The following is a 23,712-nucleotide window of genomic DNA, read 5'->3' as shown; positions in this document are numbered from 1 at the left end:
TCTTTCTTTTTTTTTTTTTTTTAAGTTTTATTTATCTAAATAATCTCTACACCCAACATAGGGTTCAAACTCACCGCCTCAGGGCATCTGGGTGACTTGGTTGGTTCAATTTTGCCTTCGGCTTAGGTTGTAATCCCGGGGTCCTGGGATTGAGTCCCACATCAGGCCCCCTGCCTGTATCTCCTTCTGCATCTATCTCTCTTTGTCTCTCATGAATAGATAAATAAAATCTTAAAAAAAATGAAAAAAGAAAACTCATGACCACAACATCAAGAGTTACACACTCCACTAATTGAGCCAGCTATGCACCCCTGGACTTTCTTTTAAAATGGAATTCCAGGGGCGACTGGAGGCTCAGTGGGTTAAAGCCTCTGCCTTCGGCTCGGGTCATGGTCCCAGGGTCCTGGGATCAAGCCTCGCATCAAGCTCTCTGCTCAGCAGGGAGCCTGCTTCCTCCTCTCTCTCTCTGCCTGCCTCTCTGCCTACTTGTGATCTCTTTCTGTCAGATAAATAAAATCTTTAAAAATAAAAATAAAATGAAATTCCGGGGGCGCCTGGGTGGTTCAGTTGGTTAAGTGTCTGCCTTTAGCTCAGGTCAAGATCCCACGTCCTGGGATTGAGCCCCTTGTCTGGCACCCTGCTCAGGGGAGAGTCATCTTCTCCCTTTCCCTCTGCCCCTCCCCCAACTCATGTGCATGCTCTCTCCCTCTCTCTCTCTCTTAAATAAATAAATCTTTTAAAAATAAGAGGCACCTGGTTGGCTCAGTCAGTAAGGGTCTGCTTTCGCTTAGGTGTGCTGATAATGAGCCCTACATTGGGCTCCTGCTCAGTGGGAAGCCTGCTTCTTCCTCTCCCTATGCCTGCTGCTCCCTCTCCTTGTGTGCATTCTCTCTCTGTGTCAAAGAAACAAATTTAAAAATCTTGAAAAAAAGAAAATAAAAGTGGAATTTCAAAGGGGCGCTTGGCTGGCACAGCGAGTAGAATATGTGACTCTTGGGGCACCTGGGTGGCTCAGTGGGTTAAGGCCTCTGCCTTCAGCTCAGGTCATGATCCCGGGGTCCTGGGATCGAGCCCCATGTCGGGCTCTCTGCTCAGCAGGGAGCCTGCTTCCCGCCCCCGCCCGCCTGCCTCTCTGCCTACTTGCGATTTCTGTCTGTCAAATAAATAAATAAAATCTAAAAAAAACCAAAAAATAAAACAAAAAAAGAATATCTGACTCTTGATCTTGGGGGTGTAAGTTTGAGGTATATGTTGGGTGTAGAGATTACTTAAAAATAAAATCTTTAGGGGAAGAAAAGAAATAAAATGGCACACCAAAGAGTAGGTATTGCTAAGCTATTAATGATTTTTTTAAAGATTTTTATTTATTTATTTGACAGACAGAGTTCACAAGTAGGCAGAGAGGCAGGCAGAGAGAGAGGAAGGGAAACAGGCTCCCTGCCGAGCAGAGAGCCCCATGTGGGGCTCGATCCCAGGACCCTGGGGCCACGACCAGAGCTAAAGGCAGAGACTTTAAGCCACTGAGCCACCCAGGTGCCCCAGTTAAGCTATTAATGATTTTACATTTTTTTTCTAATTTCACATTTTCATATTAATACAGATTTAATGAAAGACCAAAGCTAGCCATAAAATTCTGTATTGCCTATAATATTATTTTCCTTCTTGATCTGAAACAGTTGATGACTGTCAGCCAGTTCGCTTATTGAGCAAGCCCGGGGAATTGAGAAGAGAATATGAGGAGGAGATAAGCAAGGTAGGTACTAAGTAGTTACTCTTTTTGGAAGAATACTCTCCTGTGTTTTCAACTTCAGATTTTACATACAGTTTTGTATTTGTTTAGAAAAATATTTTATTTCTTTTTAGAGAGAGGGTGTATGTGTGCGCTGTGGGGGGGCGCTAAGGGAGAGTGAGAGAGAGACTCTTAAGCAGGCTTCATGCTTGGCACTCAACGTGGTGCCCTGTGAGGGGCTTGATCCCATAACCCATAGTTATAACCTGAGCCAAAATCAAGAGTCGGACATTTAACTAACTGAGCCACCCAGGTGCCCATATATTCCGGTATAAAAAATACATATTGAAATATAAATTTTTTTTTTTAAAGATTTTATTTATTTATTTGACAGAGAGATCACAAGTAGGCAGAGAGGCAGGCAGAGAGAGAGGAAGGGAAGCAGGCTCCCTGCTGAGCAGAGAGCCTGACTTGGGACTCGATCCCAGGACCCTGAGATCATGACCCAAGCCGAAGGCAGCGGCTTAACCCACTGAGTCACCCAGGTGCCCCGAAATACAAATATTTTTAATGTACTTCACAAAAGATCTGTTTTTTTACATGTGTTCACAGTAGTTACTAACGTTACATATAATTGGCACTCTTTTTTTTTTTTTTTTTTTTTTAAAGATTTTTATTTATTTATTTGACAGAGAGAGATCACAAGTAGACGGAGAGGCAGGCAGAGAGAGAGAGAGGGAAGCAGGCTCCCTGCGGAGCAGAGAGCCCGACGCGGGACTCGATCCCAGGACCCTGAGATCATGACCTGAGCCGAAGGCAGCGGCTTAACCCACTGAGCCACCCAGGCGCCCCTATAATTGGCACTCTTAATGTGATGGTGATTTTTTTCATTTCCCCCTCCCATCCTTATTAATTTCTTTGTATATTTTTTGAATGTGTAGAATATTAACATGCACCTAAAAGTAAAAATAACATAAAAAGTTATTTGCAGAGAGGATATTCCCTCCTGTATCTTATCTACCCTGTGTCCACCACATTGTAGATAACCAATTTTATCACTGTGTGATTTATCCTTTTTTTGGTGTTTTTTGTAAAGATAAACTGATATATAATTGCTCTTGTTTTATTAAATATTGCATACTATATATTCTTTTGGACTTTGCTTTTTTTACTTGGTAATATCCCCTGGAAATCACTCCGTATTTACTCAAGAGAGAGTAGGATAGTTTCCAGTATTTTCTTTTCTTTTTTCTTTTTTTTTTTTAAATTTTTTTTTTTTAAGATTTTATTTATTTATTTGACAGACAGAGATCACAAGTAGGCAGAGAGGCAGGCAGAGAGAAGGGAGGACGCAGGCTCTCTGCTGAGCAGAGAGCCCGACACGGGGCTCGATCCCAGAAACCTGGGATCATGAGCCGAAGACAGAGGCTTTAACCCACTGAGCCACCCAGGCACCCCAGTTTCCAGTATTTTCTAATTACAAATGATACTGCAATACTGTGTATGTATTTTTCAAAATTATTAGAAGTATAACTTCAAGGTAAATTTCTAGACATGAGATTGCCAGGTTTTGGGTAAATGATATGTGGATTTATGAGAACCGCCAAATTTTCCTTCATAGGATACCATTTTGCATTTCCAATGAGAATGCCTATTTCAAAACATCCTTGCCAACAGAGTACTGTCAGGCTTTTGAGTTTTTGCTAATCTAATGGGTGAGAAATGGTGTTAACATAGTTTTTCTTTTCTTTTTATTTTATTTTATTTTTTTTTAAGATTTTATTTATTTGACAGAGATCACAAGTAGGCAGAGAGGCAGACAGAGGGAGAGAGGAGGAAGCAGGCCCCCTGCTGAGCAGAGAGCCCGACTCGGGGCTCGATCCCAGGAACCTGGGATCATGACCTGAGCCGAAGGCAGAGACCTTAACCCACTGAGCCACCCAGGCACCCCCCCAAAATTTATTTATTTGAGAGAGAATGAGAATAAGAGAGAGAGCATGAGAGGGGAGCGGTCAGGGGGAGAAGCAGACTCCCCGCCGGGCAGGGAGCCTGATGTGGGATTTGATCCCAGGACTCCAGGATTATGACCTGAGCCCAAGGCATTTGCTTAACTAACTGAGCCACCCAGGCACACAACATAGGTTTTCTTTTAAAAAAATACTTTCTTCAGGTAGCATTTTTCTTTAGATTTTATTTATTTGTCAGAGAGAGAAGGAGAGTGAGCACACACAAGCAGGCAGAGTGGCAGGCAGAGGTGGAGAGAGAAGCAAGCTCCCTGCAGAGCAAGGAGCATGATGTGGGACTCGATCCCAGGACTCTGGGATCATGGCCTGAGTTGAAGGTAGTGGCTTAACCAACTGAGCTACCCAGGCATCCCAGGTAGCATTTTTCTATAGAAATTTTAATAGGAAAATTTACTAATTTTAGGTATACAGTTTGATAACTTTGCTTAACCTAAGGTCACGGAAGTTTCTTCTAGAATTTTAGTTCTTAATGTTTAGATCTATAATCCATTCAGTTAGTTTTTGAGTATAACATGAGTTAGGGGTTGAGGTTGATTTTTTTTTTTTTTTCTCATACAAACATTCCCTTACGCTATCCCTGTGTATTGTATCAAGCATCTTTTCCTCAGTAAATTGTGAACCTTTTAGAATATCAAGTGACTCTAAGTGTGGGTCAGTTTCCTCCATGCGTGTTAGATTACGTTAGCTCCAGGCTTGAAGTCGGGAGGAGCAGTTTGTCTGATTACGTTCACTCTCCCATTCCTTTGGGTAGTTGCTTATTGTATAATGTCCAGGTTTTTAAAATTGTATTCTCTTGGAAGGTATCTTCCACCAGTGTTTTCCTCTATCATCACTAGAAGCTTGAAATCCTATCTCTATGTAGATTTACTTGGTATTTCTCTTATTATGAGGAAAATTATATTTTCATGTAATTAAGAGACATTTTTATAATTTTGTGAGGATGAACTCTCCATGTCTTTTGCCAATTTTTCTACATAATTTTTGTCTTCTCAACTGTTAAAACGACTAACTGGTTATTTCTATATATAGATGTAATTGAGTTTTGCACATTCATTTTATAACTTGCTAGCTTGTGAATTTTTCATTGAGTTAGTTTTTGATAGTGATTCTTAAACATTTAGTTATGAAAGTTTTTTTTATTTCCCTGAAGCTTTGAGCTTAAAGGATGGAAAAAGGGTGGTAGATTATGGCTGTCTTATTCATTGGGGCTGCTATAACAAAATACCATAAACTGGTTGGCTTAAACAAAAAACATTTATTTCTCACAGTTCTGGATCTGGGAAGTACAAGACCGAGGCACAGGCAGATCTGCTGGTGGATGAGGGCCTGCTTCCTAGCTTGTGGACAGCTGCCTATTTGTTATGTCCTACATGGCAGAGAGAGAGATTATATCTCTGATGTTTCTTCTTCTTTTTTTTTTAAAGATTTTATTTATTTATTTGACAGACAGAGATCATAAGTAGGCAGAGAGGCAGAGAGAGAGAGGGAAGCAGGCTCCCCGTGGAGCAGAGAGCCCGATGCGGGGCTCGATCCCAGAACCCTGGGATCATGACCTGAGTTGAAGGCAGAGGCTTTAACCCACTGAGCCACCCAGGTGCCCCGTGTTTCTTCTTTATAAGGGTGCTAATCCCTGTCATAGGGGCTTCACCCTTATAACCCAGTTACCTCCCAAAGTCCCTTGCCTTCACATATTGTCACATCACGGATTAGGGGTTCAGCATATGAATTTGGGGGGGACACAAATAATAAGTTTAGATGAGGAGAGCATGAGGGGTAATTGTGAAGAACCTAATGGAAAAAGAGGGGGATAATGTTTACAGAAGAGCCTTTGAACTTTATAATACTAGGAGAACCCTAATATTTTCCCTACAATCCTGCTTAGTATAGAGCAGTGTTATCTAATAGAAGTAGGATATGAGCCCATTTATAATTAAAATTTTTCTAGTAGCCACACTTTTTAGATATTTTTTTAAAAAACAGATGAAATTAATTTTAATGTATATTTTGTTCAACAAGGATAAATATTTCATGTAACCCAAAATACTTGTAATTAATATAAAACATCCTATGTAAAATTATATTCATTAACTATATAATAATATATGAGACTATACATAATTAAGACTTGATTATATAAAGTATAAACATCTAAAGTTTTTACATTATTTTTTACTTGGTCTTCAAATCCTTTTGTGTATTTTGTACTTATACTACAATATAGATTTGGACTAGTCACATTTTAATTACTCAGTAGCAGCCTGTTGCTAGTGGCTGTTGTATTGGACCGTGCAAGTTCCAGAACACCTAAAATAATTATGATGGCTGGGGCATCTGGTGGCTCAGTTGGTTAAGCTTCTGCCTTCCGCTCAGGTCATGATCCCAGAGTCCTGGGATCGAGTCCTGCATTGGGCTCCCTGATCAGCGGAGAGCCTGCTTCTCCCTCATCCCCTACTCTTTGCCCTACTTTGCTCTCTCTCTAAGAAATTAAAAAAAAAAAAAAAGTTAAAGGGTGCCTGGGTGGCTCAGTTGATTGGGCAACTGCCTTCAGCTTAGGTCATGATCCCGGAGTCCTGGGATCGAGTCCCATGTTGGGCTCCCAGCTCCATGGGGAGTCTGCTTCTCCTTCTGATGTTCTCTCCTCTCATGCTCTCTCTCAAATAAATAAAGAAAATCTTTTAAAAATTTTTAAAAATTATAAAATAATTATGGTGGTTAACTTAACATGGTCTAAGCACTGTTCTTAAATAAGGGTTTTATTTTTTAATATTTTTATAAAAAATATAAAATATTTTTATATTTTACCTTTAAAATAAAGATTTATTTATTTGAGAGAGGAAGAGAGAGCATGAGAAGGAAGGGCAGAAGGGGAGGGAGGGAGAATCTCAAGCAGACTCTGCACTGAGCTTGGAGCCCAACATGGGGCTCAAACTCACAACTCTGTGAGATCATGACCTGAGCTGAAACCAAGAGTTTGACCCTTAACTAACTGTGCCACACAGGTGCTCCCTTAAGTAAGGGTTTTAAAGGAATAATTTAGTTCTTTCAACAATGTAGTGAGAACAGCTTCTGTAAAGATGCTTTTGACTAGAAATAAAAGAAAACCCAACTTAAACTACCTTACATAAGAAGGTTGTAATTAACTGGAATTCCAAAAGTTCATTCAGAGCTCCAGCTCCATTTCTTTGTTAACTTTGTCAGTTACTTTAACTTAAGGCTAATAGCAAAATGGCTGCACAGTTTTGAACTTGAAGTGCATACACAACATGCAGAGGAAGAAGCAGCAGTTGTTTCCTATGACTTTCATTAGGAGCAAGAAAACTTAGTCTTCAACAAACTTTCCCTTATGTCTCCAACACTTGAACTAGATCAAGGACTTATTTTATTTTATTTTATTTTATTTTTTTAAAGATTTTATTTATTTATTTGACAGAGAGAGATCACAAGTAGGCAGAGAGGCAGGATCAAGGACTTATTCTTGAGTCAAATCCTTTGGATTTCTAAAATGATTCTTGTATTATTTCTTTCAGGAAGTGTTGTTTAAATGACCACAAGAATGGCCTTAAGTCTTAGAATCTGAGTTTTTGAGTCTCCACTCTGCCACTTAATGACCTTAAGAAAGTTACTGCTTTTCTCTGTCTGTTTCCCCATCTGTAAATCACATAATCACCATTGTGGTTGCTTCTTCGGCAGCCACTCCACTCCTGCCTGTTAGGCCTGAGGCATTCTTCCTCGCTTCACAGTTAGACCCTTATTGGTCTAAATTTTTATCATTCTATCCCCTTGGCTAGGGTTTGGTTCAGAAACCTAGGCCTAAGTTAGTAAGCATATAGCATTGAGTTAACCGAGGAAAAGTATTACCTAGAGACATTTCCACAAATATTAAAACAGTGTAGTTGAAAGTGTTCTATGACTGAGATGAAGAGGAATGGGGGTTTGATCAAGATATCATTGGGCTGACTGGGGAAGTCTTCCTTGAAGAGACCTCTTGATCTGTTCTGCAGGAAATTGCCTTCAGATTTGTACTCCATTTGAAACATTTTATTCCTGCCAATTTGTTCTTTTTTGTTACTTTTACTATTCTTTTTAAGAAATATTACAAGTATAGGGGTGCCTGGGTGGCTCAGTTGGTTAAGCGTCTGCCTTTGGCTCAGGTCATGATCTCCAGGTTCTGGGATCAAGCCCAGTAGCTGGGTCCTGCTTAGCAGGGAGGAGTCTGCTTCTCTCTCTTTCTCTCCCTCTGCCTCTCCCACTGCTCATTCTCACTCTCAAATAAGTAAATAAAATCTTAAAAAATATATATATATTGCAAATATAGAGGCATCTGGGTGGTTCAGTTGGGTAAGCATATGACTCTTGATCTTAGCTCAGGCCTTGATCTTAGGGTCATGAGTTCAAGCCCTGTGTTGGGCTGTGCACTGGACATAGAGCCTACTTTAAGAAAAAAACAGGAATGTTGCAAGTATATTAAAAAGTTCAGAGATATGTTCTTTATTAATCATTTTTAAGGTGGAGGCAGAGCGACGAGCCTGTGAGGAGGAAGAAAATAAAGCCAGTGAAGAATACATACAGAGATTATTAGCAGAGGAGGAAGAGGAGGAAAAACTACAGGCAGAAAAAAGGCGAAGAGAGATGGAAGAACAACTGAAAAGTGATGAAGAACTAGCAAGAAAACTAAGCATTAATATTGTAAGTTTTAGGAGAGAACTTTGAAGTATTAATGTTCCTATTGCTTTAGACTATGTGGTTTTCTTTCTTTTCTTTTTTTTTTTTTTTTTTTAAGGATCTACTTTTTTGAGAGAGAGAGCATGAGTGGGAGGGGCAGAGGGAAAGGGAGAGAGAATCTCACGCTGACTCCACCCTGAGTACAAAGCCTGACTCAGGGCTAGATCTCACACCCCTTGAGTTCACAACCCGAGCTGAAACCAAGAGTCAGCCGCTTAACCAAATGTGCTACCCAGGCTTCCCGACAACATGGTTTTCAAAGATCTTTCACCATGACTAGAAGCAATTTCTGACATATTTGTTCAACAAAACAGATCTTTTTTTGCATATTGTTATGTTTTTTGCATGTTGTTATATATTTGCTCTGATTGAAGTATATGTAAAAAAGTGTTTTTAATATGTTAGTAAATTCAGAGTATATAGGAAAGCTATTCAAAGTGAAAGGTTCCTTTCTCCCCTTCCACCTCTGTATTCTCATTCCTGTTCCATTAGTCTCTTGCCCCAAAGGTTAGCACTACTAACAGTTTATTTTTTCTTACTCACCTAAAAAGAACATTATCAGTCACACTGTTTTTACCTTGCCTTTTTTCACTTGATATATCTTAGAGATTGTTCCTGTGAATACATACAGTCTTATCTAATTCTTTTTAAGAATGGCATAATATTCCATTGCATGGATGCAAATTACTTTTTGGAAGTGAAGCACATTTAATTTTTAAGTAGTACACTAGACCTGGATTTTATTATCTTGCTATAGTTAAATTACTAAATGAATAGAAGGATGATAAGACCATACTTTTAAGACTTGAGGGCACAGTGGGACCCAGTGATTTGAACGAACCTGGCAGAATCACCTGGGTTCTTTTAAAATACAAATTCCCATATCTGTTCTAAATCTACTGCATCAGATCTCTCAGGATGGGTTTTGGGGAATACCATTCCCAGAGACATCTGGGGAAGCCTAGTGTACATTCAGGTTTGAGAACCTCTAAAAACAATTCCTCTGCTTTTGAACAAGTATCTTAAAATGCACTTACCAAAACAAAATATATTCAGAATTGAGATTTTTTTTTTGAGATGCATACTATTCATAATAGTGTACCTAAGTTTTAGATTATATGCCCCCCCCCCCCTTTTTAGAGGTGGGGAGGTTGGTCAGAGGGAGTGGGAGAGAGAGAGAATCCCAGGCAGGCTCCATGCCCAGCATGGAGCCTAACATGGACCCTGAGATCATGACCTCAGCCAAAGTCAAGTCAGAAGCTTAACCAACTGAGCCACCCAGGCACCCCTGCCCTTTTTCATATATTTCTTCTTTTTAAAATTTTAGTAGAATAATTTTGAAAGGTACATAATCAGGAAATTAAATAAAAGACATTGATCAATAGAACAGCAAATGACAGGGGCATCTGGGTGGCTCAGTTAGTGTCTGCCTTCGGCTCGGGTCATGATCCCAGGGTCCTGGTATCGAGCCTTGCACTGGGCTCCCTGCTCAGTGGGGAGTCTGCTTCTCCCTCTCACATTCCTCCTGCTTGTGTTCCCTCTCTTGCTGTCTCTCTCTCTCTCTCTCTCTCTCTCTCTCTCTCTCTCAAATAAATAAATAAATAAATGACATAGGTAAGAAAATATATTAAAGAGGAGAATTTGGGGTCATCTTTATCTGTCAATAGTCTTTTCTAAACCTTCTTGTTTTGGGGGCGCCTGGGTGGCTGAGTGGGTTAAAGCCTCTGCCTCCAGCTCGGGTCATGATCCTGGAGTCCTGGGATCAAGCACCACATCGGGCTTTCTGCTCAGCAGGGAGCCTGCTTCCCCCTCTCTCTCTGCCTGCCTCACTGCCTACTTGTGATCTCTGTCTGTCAAATAAATAAATAAAATCTTTAAAAAAAACAAAAACCAACAACAACAAAACCTAAACCTTCTTGTTTTAAACAGAGATTTTTAAGAGTAGATCTATTGATATTTTAAAAGAATTCTAGGTTTACTTGAGAAAGTTTGGCCAAATGTGTACTACCACGAAGTATATTAATTTTTCCAGTAGTATAGTAAGAAGTTTATGAGACTAGTATAGCAAGTAAATATTTATGATACTGGTATGCTCTTAAATCCCTAAATTAAATTGCTTTTACATAAAATTACCTTTTATTCCGAGTATTTCCACAGCTCTTTGAATTTTCCCCTATAGATTAAGGTAGTTATATGAAGTCATTCATTAGAATAATGGTTATTAGTATCATCATGCCCTTTGTGCTTTATAATGTAAAGTAAAAATAATTAATGTAGGCCAACTTGGATGGACGTAATCCTATTTATACTAATTTTTGCATGGTCGTATTATTCAAAGGATGTGTAGAATTTAAATGTGAGCATAATTCCTGAAAAATTCTGTTGTGGATTCTGAATTAGTCAAAATAATAGCTTATTTTATTATAATATCTTTTAATAATGTTTGTTATGCTTTTTCTGTTGAAGAACAATTTCGGTGATGGAAGTGTCTTGGCTTCTCCCTTGAATTCCAGAAAATCTGATACAGTCACAACCAAGTCTCAAAAGAAAAGTAAGAACAAACAAACAAACACTGGAGATATTCATAAGTAAGTGAACGTGAATATGTATGTATTTATTTAGAGAGGGAGAGAGAGGGAGACAGAGAGCGTGTGTGCACAGACAAGGGTTGCAGAGGGCCAATCTTAAGCAGGCCTCATGCCCAGAGTGGAGCCCAATGTGAGGCTTGATCTCACAACTGTGAGATCATGACCTGAGCCAAAATCAAGAGTCAGATACTTAACTGACTGAGTCACCCAGGTGCCTCTGTCAGTTATTTATTGATCACTTACTGTATGCTGGTGTTTTTGCTCATTTGGTCAGCTGATTGTTAAGATTTGGTCCATGAACTTTGCATGAAAACTCTCCAAATGGTCTGCGATTGATGTAAAGTGAAAATAAGGTGCAACTTACATAGCTTAGATGCCTAGTTAGCATGAAGAGAGATATGAAGCCTTTTTTTGTTTTGTTTTGTTTTGTTTTAAGAGAGTGGTCAGGGGGAGGCAAGGGGAGAGGGAGAAAATTCCAAGCAGGCTCCACACCCAGCACAGAGCCTGACACAGGGCTAACTCTCACAACCCTGAAATCATGACCTGAGCCAAAATCAAGAGTCAGATGCTTAACTGACTAAGCCACCTTGGTGTCCCTGAAGTCTTTTTTTATCTTGATAGCTCAGGATTTTCATGTTCCTCTTTTCTCAGAATTAACCAGTTGGATTCCTTTTTCTCCTGGTTTAGATTCAAATGAGAAAAGCTAGTCCCATATAAGGTCATCCTCACTGAGAGTTTATAACTTGCCATCTAGGTCATTCCCCCATCCTTTTTTCCCTCAGTTTATGCACTATATTTTTTCTCTACTATACAAAAAGCATGAGTCAGGTAGTCTGTAGTGAAGTGGATTTAGTCTCCTCATAATGCCCCTCCAGGAGCAGGTAGAGTTCGTGATTTTATGAGGATATAAGCGTTCCCGTAGTAATTAACAATTGGAAACATTTAAGAACCACAATCTAGAGTTTAAAAATAGGGACAGCTGGTTGGCTCACTTTGTAGATAGGTCATACAACTCTTAATCTCAGGGTCATGAGTTCAAGTCCCACATTGGGTGTGGAGCCTATTTATTTTATTTTATTTTTTTCAAAGATTTTATTTATTTATTTGACAGACAGAGATCACAAGCAGGCAGAGAGGCAGGCAGAGAGAGAGGAGGAAGCAGGCTCCCCGTGGAGGGGGCTTGATCCCAGAACCCTGAGATCATGACCTGCGCCAAAGGCAGAGGTTTTAACCCACTGAACCACCCAGGCGCCCCTGGAGCCTATTTTAAAAATAAATTAATAAAAATATGTAAGGGTTTTTGGCTCAGTTGAGTAAATATGTTCAGGTAATTTATGTCCTTCCAAAACTCAGAAATTTTCATTTTGGAGCAGGGAGGTGGAGATTTGGGGGGCAGTTAAAACAGGAGATTGCTATTAAGAGAGAAAAATAGATGTCTCAATATCAATATTATTGATGCTGATATTTTGCAAAGTAGAAATCAAGACAAAACCATTTAAGAGAAAAGCAGAGATATTTCATATCGATGTAATATTGTTCTGCTTAAGGGATGTAACTGTCATGGATCTTCATGTACCTAAATACATACTTTGAAATAAATAAAGATAAAAATTTACTAGAGGGGCGCCTCAGTGGCTCAGTGGGTTAAAGCCTCTGCCTTCAGCTCAGGTCATGATCTCAGGGATCCTGGGATTGAGCCCCTCATTGGGCTCTCTGCTCAGCAGGGAACCTGCTCCCCCACCTCTCTGCCTGCCTCTCTGCCTACTTGTGATCTCTGTCTGTCAAATAAATAAATAAATAAATCTTTAAAAAAAAATTTACTAGGTATTTAAAAATAGGGGGCACCTGGGTGGCTCAGTGGGTTAAAGCCTCTGCTTTTGGCTCAGGTCATGATCTCAGGGTCCTGGGATCAAGCCCCACATTTGGCTCTCTGCTCAGCAGGGAACCTGCTTCCCCCACCTCTCTGCCTGCCTCTCTGCCTACTTGTGATCTCTGTCAAATAAATAAATAAAATTAAAAAAAAAAAAACTAAAAAAAAATGGACAGATGAATTTAAAAGAAATTGAAGAAATTAAGAAACTAATAGATTAAAGTTAAAGCAAAGTTAAAAACAAATAAGAACTAATCTCTGGACTATGTAAGGAATTCTTCTATGACTTAAAAGGCAAACAGTCCAGTTCCAAAATAAGCAAAGGGCATGAATAGACATTTCTCCAGCGATACATGTATGGCCAATAAGCACATGAAAAGATTCCCGGTATTATTAGTGATTAGTATTATTAGGAAATGCAGATGAAAACCACGATTAGATACCACTTCACATCCACTAGGATATCTGTAATCCAAAAAAAGGAAAATTTCAGTGTTGGCAAGGATTGGAGAAATTGGAATCTTGTACAGTTACTGGTGGGAATGTAAAGTGGTGCAATTTGAAGTTCCTCAGAAAGTTAAAAAGAGTTACCATATGATCCAGCAATTCCACTCTTACCTATGTAATCAAAAGAATTGGGAGCAGGAATTCAAACAAATATCTGTATATAGATGTTTGTGTCAGCACTTCAAACAGCCAAAGGTTGGACAAATGCAAATGTCAATTGAAGGATGAATGGATAAACAAAATGTGGAAAAGCTACACAACAGTGTATTACTCAGCTCTAAAAAGGAGTGACATACTGATACATGCTGTAACATAAATGAACCTCAGAAACACGCTCCATGAAATAAGCCATACAAAGTGGTTGACTTTTATACGATTTTATTTATTTATATGAAATAGCTAGAGTAGGTAAATCTATAAGATAGGAAGCAGGTTAGGAGTTGCCAGTGGCTGGGGAGAGGTGGGAATGGGGGAAGTTACTGCTTAACATATGCATGGTTTCCTTTGGGAATGATGAAAATGTTTTGGAACGAAATAGAGGTGATGGTTTTACAAATTCATGAACATGCTAAAATGCCACTGAATTGTATGTTTTAAAATGGTTTATTTTGTGCTATATGGATTTCATCTCAAATTTAAAATGATTAACAAACAGGCTACTCAGGTGTTTGAAAATTAAGAAAAACTGGTGAGTAATTCTTTGGCTAAAGAAATCTCGATGGAAATAATAAAACTGAAAGTATTATACATCTAAGCTTTTGGGAGGGGACTCAAGTATTTAGAAATCCTTAAATGCCATATCAGAAAAGGGAGAAAGGCTGAAAGTAAATAAATACTTTATTTTAAATTTAGTTAATTAATTTTAGAGACAGAGGGAGAAAGTTCAAGTACACAGTCGGGGAGGAACAGAGAGGAAGGAAGAGGGAGGGGCAAAAATCCCAAGGAGACTCCGTGCTGGGCGTAAAGCCCAATGCAAGGCTCTCTGTATCATGACCCTGAGATCATGACCTGAGCCAAAACCAGGAGTCTGACGCTTAACCGACCAAGTCACTCAGGTGGCCCAAGAATATATTTAAAATGACAATCCCAGGAATACATTACTGACTTAATATTAGATGATAATTTAATGTTAACGTATTAACTATTAACCCATTAACTGTTTTCTTTCTTTTTTTTTTTTTTTAAGATTTTATTTATTTGTCACACAGAGATACCACAAGTTGGGAGAGAGGCAGGCAGAGAGAGAGGGGGAAGCAGGCGCCCTGTTATGCATAGAGCTCGAAGTGGGGCTCAGTCGCAGGACCCTGAGATCATGACCGGAGCCGAAGGCAGAGGCTTAACCCACTGAGCCACCCAGGCGCCCCCCTATTAACTGTTTCAATATCAAAAGCATGGGAATGATAATTCTTAATAAAGTGGGAATAGGAATAAACTAATCTGTTAATGGATATCTGCCAAAAAATTTATAACAGATAGCATACTTTATGGTAGGAAATTGAAATTATTCCCATTAAGAACAGGAAAATACAAGAGTGGTCTGTTATTTACCACTTCTGTTCAGTGTTGTTCTAGAGATTTCAGTCTGCACAGTAAGATAATAAAAGGAAACAAAAGATAAGAGCTTGGAAAAGAAACCATTGTTATTAGAGGTGGAATATATAAAATACATTTATATATATATATCAGAGATATATTTTTAAAATTAATAAGGGTGGGGTGCCTGGGTGGCTTAGTTGTTAAACTTCTGCCTTCAGCTCAAGTCATGATCCCATAGTCCTGGGATCGAGCCCCACATCAGGCTCCCTGCTCCTCGGGAAGTCTGCCTCTCCCTCTCCCACTCCCGTCTGCTTGTGTTCCCTCTCTTGCTGTGTCTTTCCCTGTGTCTCTCTCTGTCAAATAAATAAATAGAATCTTTAAAAAAAAAAAAATCAATAAGGGTTTAGCAAGTTTGGTAGATAATAAAATCTGTACAAAAGTTCTGTTGAAAATGTAACTTTAACTAAGATTTAGTTTATTATAGCATTAGAAAATAAAAAGTCCTTAGAAAAAAATTTACAGTAAAATCTGTAAGACCTTATGGAGAATATTATAAAATTTTATCATATTAAAGAAATGTGCAGGATTCATGGATTAGAAGATGTCTAGTATTACAATAATGCTAAATGTCAGATCTCCCCAAACTGACCAACAGATTTCAGTGCAATTGAAATCACAATCCTAATTTTTTTTAAAGGTTTTATTTATTTATTTGTCAGAGAGAGACAGAACCCAAGCACAGAGAGAGGCAAGCAGAGGGGAGAGCAGGCTCCCCACTGAGCAAAGAGCCTGATGCCAGATCTTGATCCCAGGACCCTGGGATCATGACCTGAGCCAAAGGCAGACGCTTAACTGACTGAGCCACCAGGCATCCCAATTTGATAATTTTTGACATCTATCACAATCCTAACCTTTTCTTAAACTTGACATACTGACTTAAAAATTTATATGGAAGAGAAAGGGCTTTCAGATACCACCAAGGAGAGAGAAAATGTGTGGTGGAGAGTTGGATGCTTTAAAATGTGTAACTAAATATATATGATACTTGCACAGGGATGGATAAACAAAATGAGGCAATGTAGTAGTTTAGAAATACAGCTATTTTTGCAGCCTTCATGAGGGCTTTGGTGTTTATAAAATATGCCCACGAATTCTTTGAAACTCTTCCCCTAAAAAGACAGAGCCCAGTTCTTCACCCCTTGAATAGAGGCTGGACTTAAGTATACACATAGAATTACTTGAAGGGTATTTGGGGACTAAGTTGTAAAAGACATGTGACTTTTCTCTTTTGGATTATTTGCTCTGGAAAATTTAGCTGCCCTGTTGTGAGCAGCCCTATGAGGAGGCCCGTGTGGTAAGGAACTGGGGCCTTCTACCAACAACCAGTAAAGAAGTGGGACCTCCAGAATAACCTTTGAGTTAACTTCTTGGAAGGTGATCCTCTAGCCCCAATCAAGCCTTTAGATCACTGATCATCATCTTCCCTAGACTCTAATGAGAGATCCTGAGCTAGAACCACCCAGCTAAGCTGCCCTTGGATTTCTGACCTTCAGTAACTGAGATAATATTTGTTGTTTTAGACCACTAAGTTTTGAGGTACTTTGGGTAACCAGTACAGTAGTCATCATTGCTCTTCAGCTGTTCAGAAGGATGAATTTGTCAATAAATGCTGTTGGGACAATTGATTATATAAGGAAAAAATGAGCTTGGATCTCTACTCATACTGTATAGAAAAATTATGGTGGATGAAACTATAAACCTTTAGACAGATAATGAAGGAGATTATCTTTGGGGAAGGATTTTATTTGAGAAGATTTTATTTATTTGTCAGAGAAAGCAAGCATGTGCAAGCAGGGGGTGTGGCAGGCAGAGGGAGAAGAATGCTCCCCGCTGAGCAAGGAGCCCAGTGGAGGACTGGATCCAAGCACCCTGGGATCATGACCTGAGCGGAAGGCAGACACTTAACTGACTGAGCTACCCAGGCATCCTGGGGAAGGGAATTTTAAAGAGCAAAATATGTAATTAGATTATAAGATTAAGAACGTTTTTATCAAAATACCTTTAAGAAAATAAAATGGTGATCTTCGGTCTTTAAGAAGATATTTTAACTTGGGGTGCCTTGATGATTCAGTAGGTTAAGCATCTGACCTGGATCTCAGTGTAGGTCCTGATCTCATGAGTGAATTCATGCCCATGCTGGGCTCCACGATGGGTATGGAGCCTGCTTAAAAAAAGAGGAAGAAATTTTAACTTACTTAACTGAGAAAAGGTAACGTACTATTAAAGAAATACCCACCTCTGAGTAAGAAAAGAATCAGTAGGAAAAATAGGTAAAAAACTTTGACTTCATAGTAAATGAAACCTGAAAGTTAATGTATATTTGAAAAGATACTGAACCTCATTAGTAATTGAGGAAACACAAATTAAAATCACAGTGAGGTAGCATTTCACACTCATCCTATTGGAAAAAATAGCTTTCTGGCAGTATTAAGTATCGTAGACAATAAGGAGCACTTCTGTGTTTGGTGGGAGTGTAAAAGATTGATACTCTAGAACTCTGGGGCATAGATGCCAAAGAAACCCTAGAAGATACATAGAGGAATGTTCCCAGCAGTGCTATTCATAATAGCAAAGAGCAGAAGTACCCAGATGTCCCCAGTCGAACTGAATACTATCCAACAGAATGAATCTAGCTGAGAATAACACACATAAATCATGAAAATGGGCGAAGGAAAAGGTTGTAGAATACATGTAGTATGGTTCCATCTATGTAAAGGTCAAAATCCTTCATTACTAAGGAGTACATGTTTAAGGATTCAAAGGTGTGGTAAAACTATTTTTAAAAGTAAGGGAAGGGGCTCCTGGGTGGCTCAGTGGGTTAAAGCCTTTGCCTTCCGCTCAGGTCATGATCCCAGAGTCCTCGGATTGAGCCCCGCATCGGGCTCTCTGCTCAGCGGGGAGCCTGCTTCCCTTCCCCTCTCTCTGCCTGCCTCTCTGCCTACTTGTGATCTCTGTCTGTCAAATAAATAAATAAAATATTTAAAAAAAAAAGGTAAGGGAAAACTCAGGATAGTCGAGTCTCTGAGGGGACAAAGAGGGGGCCCCATAAAGGATGTTAAAATAAGTGATCCTCCCCTCACTTTAAGCTAGGCGATAAGTGTAAGGGATATTTTGGTTTTTGTTTTTGTTTTTTTTAAAGATTTTATTTATTTGACAGAGAGACAGGGGGAGTGGAAGAGGGAGAAGCAGGCTTCATGCAGTGCAGGGAGACTGACATGGGACTGGATCCCAGGACTCTGGGATCATGACCGGAGCCAAAGGCAGACGCTTAACAACTGAGCCACCCAGGCGCCCCAAGTATAAGGGTTTTTATATAAAGATTTAAAACTTTTAAAAATTGTAACATACATATATTAAAGTATACTATTCTTAAGTGTTGTTTTGGTGAATTTTTAACTACGTATAAAGCATCTTCCAGATTAAGCTACAGAGTGTTTCCAAAAGGTTAACTCGTGTCCTTTCCCAGTCAGTATCCCCCTCCTTGAACCGCAGTGTATTATGATTCTTACATATGTTTTGCAACTATTTTCTTGTAAATTATTTGTTTTCATGAGATAGACATATATATACTTAGATCTTTAAGACATAAGTGAAAAAAAAGGAAATCACAGAAGAATATGATTGTTTTAAAAAAGAGATAGTGTAGGGGCGCTTGGGTGGCTCAGTGGGTTAAGCCTCTGCCTTCGGCTCCAGTCATGATCTCAGGGTCCTGGGATCGAGCCCCGCATCGGGCTCTCTGCTCAGTGGAGAGCCTGCTTCCCCCTCTCTCTCTGCCTGCCTGTCAACTTGTCATCTGTCAAATAAATAAAATCTTAAAAAAAAAAAAGTATGTACTATATAGAAATCATATTTTTTAAAAAATTGGTTACGTATGAGAAAGCAAATAGGAATGGAAAGGGATGGTAGCATGTATGTCCTATATTTCTGTTTACTTTTTTAGAATGAGCATGTATTCATACATTACCCAGTTATCATAAAAAATATTCGGGATAGTTCATCAGTCTTTCCTGATTATGTTGAATAAGTATCTGGTCACGTTCTCTGCTTATGGAGTTCAAAAAAAAAAAAAACTTATGCTATAGTAATTCTATTTTGATAACTAATCCAGCTTTGGCAGAAGGATTCTTCAGCTTTGGGAAACAAAACTAAAATGAGATTAGCTGTGCTCAGTCAGTTATGCATCCAACTCTTGATTTGACTCAGGTCATGATCTTAGGGTCGTGGGATTGAGCCACATGTCCCACAGGTCGGGCTCCATGCTGGGCATGGAGGCTGCTTTAGATTCTTTCTCCCTCTCCCCCTCACATGCACATATGTGCACACGCTTTCCCATTAATTAAAAAATGAGACTAAACCTGGGCTCCTGTTTTCTCTTATTGATTGAAAAGGTAGTTCTTAGGGCACCTGGGTGGCTCAGTTGTTGGGCCTCTGCCTTTGGCTCAGACCATGATCCCAGGGATTCCTGCTCAGCCGTAAGCCTGCTTCTCCCTCTGCCACTCCCCCGGTTTGTGTTCCCTCTCTCCCTGTCTCTTTCTCTGTCAAATAAATAAAATCTAAAAGAAAAAAAACGGTAGTTCTTGTACTTAGTTTGCAGAGTAAGTATTTAGATTGATTCAACTAAATATTGATCAACTCTGATCTATAAGGGATTTCTTAAATGATATCTTTGTCTAGATTTTATTTTATTGTTCCACATACTAATTGGTACTTTGGACACAATGGAACTTAGGGTGTTACATATTATTTGCAGTTCAGACATTTTTCTGTTGTTCTCTTTAATTATAAAAACAACAGCTAGATACTCCTTGAAAATCACCCAAAGTTACCACCACTTGAAGGCAGCCAACATTTTAGGACATCTCTGTCATTTTTAAGCATAGTTATATATGTGTTTGAATTTCTTTACAGTTTTTAAAATATGCCTACTATCTCCTTTTACTCCCTTTTGTTTTATAGCATTTTTTCATCATATTACAAACTTCCATGTTTTCTGTGGCAGACAGCCTATTAAAAATACTTAGACGTTTTGAGATACCCTTATGCTGATGTATTGATGTATTTGTATTTTTCTAGGCAGATAGTTGATACAAAATGTGTATCTAACAAAATCTCTATACCAGAGTGGTAGAGAATCTAATCATGAGTGCTTTCCCAATGGTAAACATTAGAAATGTAGTAAACAGCTGGAATTCCTGGCATTAAAAAGAAATATCTCTTTTCTCCTGATTTAAAATGTCATGTACATTACGTTTGGAACGACTTTATAGTCTTGTGTTGTTCCGATGTTTATTGAGAATTAAATATTTAGATTTGACCTTTATTTCCTTTGCTGCTGTTTTTCACTAAAATATAGTAATACTCAGCCTTTTAAGTATGGCTCTTGTATTAGGCCAAAATACCTGAGACAAGGAGTTAGAATACACTCTTTGTGATCAAATCAGCCAAACAGATCAGTCTTCACATAAATAGGTAATCTGGCTTATTATAGTGGTCACATGCCACTTGTCTGTCAAAGCATTCAAACTTTGGTAAATTTTTTTTTTCTTTTCTTTTTTTTTTTTTTTTGGTAAGGTATTTGTCACCTAAATCTCAGCTTGGGTCAGCATCGCAGTCTGATATTGTACAAGGAAGCCCAAAGAACTGCATATTTAAGGTATGTGGATGCTAAAGATGTTCTTCCTTTGGCAAGTTTACTAATGCTATGGGTTGCTAATACTTGTAGTTTCCTAACTTCTTTATAGTCACTGTAGTATATGGAATACCCTTCCTTAGTCATCTTAGGCTCCCCTAGACTAGGGGTCAACAAATTTCTCTAAAGGGCCAGATAGTAAATATCTTTGTGGCCTTATGGACTCTGTCACAACTATTCAGCTATGTTTTCAAGTGAAAGCATCCACAGACAGTACATAAACAAATAGGCTTTGATCAAGTAAAACTATTTACAGAAGCAAGCAACAGGCGGAATTTGGTTCATGGGCCATGGTTTGTGGATCCCCGGCTTAGACAATCAAACTTGCAAAACCAAATAGGCTACACCTGGTACCAGCCTCAGTGTCAGTGAAAATTAGAGGATAAGAAACAAAACATGCTAGTAGGCGTATCTGTGCCCCAAGAGCCTTCACTGTAGAGCTCCTAAGTGACAGCATGGAAATGAGACAGTGCAGAGAATGGGGAGGCCCTAGAAGCCCTATTCCCCATAAGAGTCAGTTATTTATTGTGACAACCCTTGGGTGTAGCCTCCAGGGGTCCTGGGAAGGAACATACCGGGTCAGAAGAGTTATAAGTCACTTACAGAAGCCCCAAGACCTGGTTTCCCATTGGTTGCTTATAGATCATCATAGTTCTCCTAGTACAGATGCAGTTCACCAGTAAAATCATTTTTACCATAAGCTATGTGGCCTAGTAGCACAGGTGACATTGCACCTTTATCAGGTTTTTAGGAAAATAGAACTAGGAAATGTGAGCTGACGCCAAGGTTGATTTCCTACAGAGACGTTTTGTTAACCCTTTACTAAGAGGTTCCTAGATTTTTTATTTTTTACTTTTTTTTATTTTTTAAAGGTTTTATTTATTTATTTGACAGACAGAGATCACAAGTAGGCAGAGAGGAAGGCAGAGAGACGTGGAGGCAGGCTCCCTGCTGAGCAGAGAGCCCAACGTGGGGCTCAATCCCAGGACCCCGGCATCATGACCCGAGCTGAAGGCAGAGGCTTAACCCACTGAGCCACCCAGGCACCCCTCCTAGATCTTTTAAAAACTCAGCTAGGTAGTTTAAAACCTGTCATTTAATTGGCATTTACCATGTGCCAGATAATGTTTGTATTATTTTCTTGAGTGTCCACCACAAGCACCAACTCTCTTAAGGTAGGTATTCATTCTTGTGCCCATTTTACAGTTAAGAACTAAGGCACACACAGAGACTTGTGCACAGTCCCTTAAGTAGAGATGCTAGAGGGAGGATTCAGGTCTAGATGATCTGGCTCATACTAGAACTGAGGATGGAGGAGGCCTTTGTAGGGTAGGGATATTTGTTCTACCCTCGTGTTCATATTCACAGCAAAAGCAGGTAAGCAACCTGGAATTTATCCAGTCCAAAGTGGACTGGTTGGTAAGAAATGCTATAAGAAATGAAAAAGGCAAAGCAAATAGGTAAAAGAATAGATTTAAGGTCTCTAACAACAAGGAGTAATTTTTGTTCTGAGGCAAATTTTCACCAAAGCCAGTCTGTCTGTCTGTCTGTCTTCTTTTTTATTAACATATAATGTATTATTTGCTTCAGGGGTACAGGTCTGTGAATCATCAGTCTTACACAATTCACAGCACTCACCGTAGCACATACCCTCCTCAGTGTCCTTAACCCAGCCACTCTATTTCTCCCCACCGGCAACCTCCCAGCAACCCTCAGTTTGTTTCCTGAGATTAAGAGTCTTTTATGGTTTGTCTCCCTCCCCAGTCCCATCTTGTTTCATATTTTCCTTCCGTACCCCCCAAGGCCCCACTCTACCTCTCTAATTCCTCATATCAGGGAGATTATATGATAATTGTCTTTCTCTGATTGACTTATTGTGCTCAGCATAATACCCTCTAGTTTGATCCATGTCATTGCAAATGGCAAGATTTCATTTCTTTTGATGGCTGCATAGTATTCCAACACACACAGACACACACAGACACACACACCCCACAGGTGTGTGTGTGTGTATACACCACAGGTATATGTGTGTATATATACACGTGTGTATATATAGCACAGGTATATATATACACATATGTATATATATACACCACATCTTTTTTTTTCTTTTGAGAGTTTATTTATTTGACAGACAGAGATCACAAGTAGGCATAGAGGCAGGCAGAGAGAGAGTGGGGGAGCAGGCTCCGCACTGAGCAGAGAGCCCGATGCAGGACTGGATCCCAGGACCCTGATATCATGACCTGAGCCGAAGGCAGAGGCTTTAACCCACTGAGCCACCCAGGCGCCCCAACCACATCTTTTTTATCCATTCATCTGTTGATGGACATCTAGGTTCTTTCCATAGTTTGGCTATTGTGGACATTGCTGCTATAAACATTCAGGTGCACATGCCCCTTTGGATCACTACGTTTGTATCTTCAGGATAAATACCCAGTAGTGTGATTGCTGGGTTGTCAGGTACTTCTATTTTCAACTTTTTGAGGAGCCTACATGCTGTTTTCCAGAATGGCTACACCAGCTTGGGTTCCCACCAACAGTGTAGGAGGTTTCCCCTTTCTCCACATCCTTGCCAACATCTGTCGTTTCCTGACTTGTTAATTTTAGCCATTCTAATTGGTGTGAGGTGGTATATCATTGTGGTTTTGATTTGTATTTCCCTGATGCCGAATGATGTTGAGCACTTTTTCATGTGTCTGTTGGCCATTTGGATGTCGTCTTTGCAGAAATGTCTGTTCATGTCCTCTGCCCATTTCTTAATTGGGTTATTTGTTCTTTGGGTGTTGATTTGATAAGTTTTTTATAGATTTTTGGATACTAGCCCTTTATCTGATCCGTCATTTGCAAATATTCACCAAAGCCTTTCTTAAGACTTTTCTGTGGTCAAAACTAATCCTGGGTATTTACTTACCTAAGACCTGTAAGTGAAAAGAAAAATAATACTGACAAAAGTCAGGGTTTTCTTTTCTTTTTCTCTTTTT

The 23,712-nt window shown here is 39.4% G+C and overlaps 1 protein-coding gene across 3 annotated transcripts in view; it reads left to right on the top strand.

Annotated features, from left to right (window-relative positions):
• Positions 1 to 23,712, top strand: part of LOC111155172 (ring finger protein 168) — a 42,276-nt gene that overhangs the window by 13,788 nt on the left and 4,776 nt on the right. For 2 of the 3 annotated variants that reach the window (XM_022515262.1, XM_022515260.1), the window contains exons 3-6: positions 1,677 to 1,753; positions 8,260 to 8,439; positions 10,942 to 11,063; positions 20,608 to 20,689. In XM_022515262.1, the coding sequence (XP_022370970.1) occupies positions 1,677 to 1,753; positions 8,260 to 8,439; positions 10,942 to 11,063; positions 20,608 to 20,689 (461 nt within the window). The remainder of the gene's footprint in view (positions 1 to 1,676; positions 1,754 to 8,259; positions 8,440 to 10,941; positions 11,064 to 20,607; positions 20,690 to 23,712) is intronic. The other variant, XM_022515263.1, reaches the window with a different exon arrangement.

Source organism: Enhydra lutris, unplaced genomic scaffold, assembly GCF_002288905.1.
Source record: "Enhydra lutris kenyoni isolate GAN:26980312 unplaced genomic scaffold, ASM228890v2 scaffoldscaffold39, whole genome shotgun sequence".
Lineage (NCBI taxonomy): Eukaryota > Metazoa > Chordata > Mammalia > Carnivora > Mustelidae > Enhydra > Enhydra lutris.
This window is presented reverse-complemented; position numbering and strand designations above follow the sequence as displayed.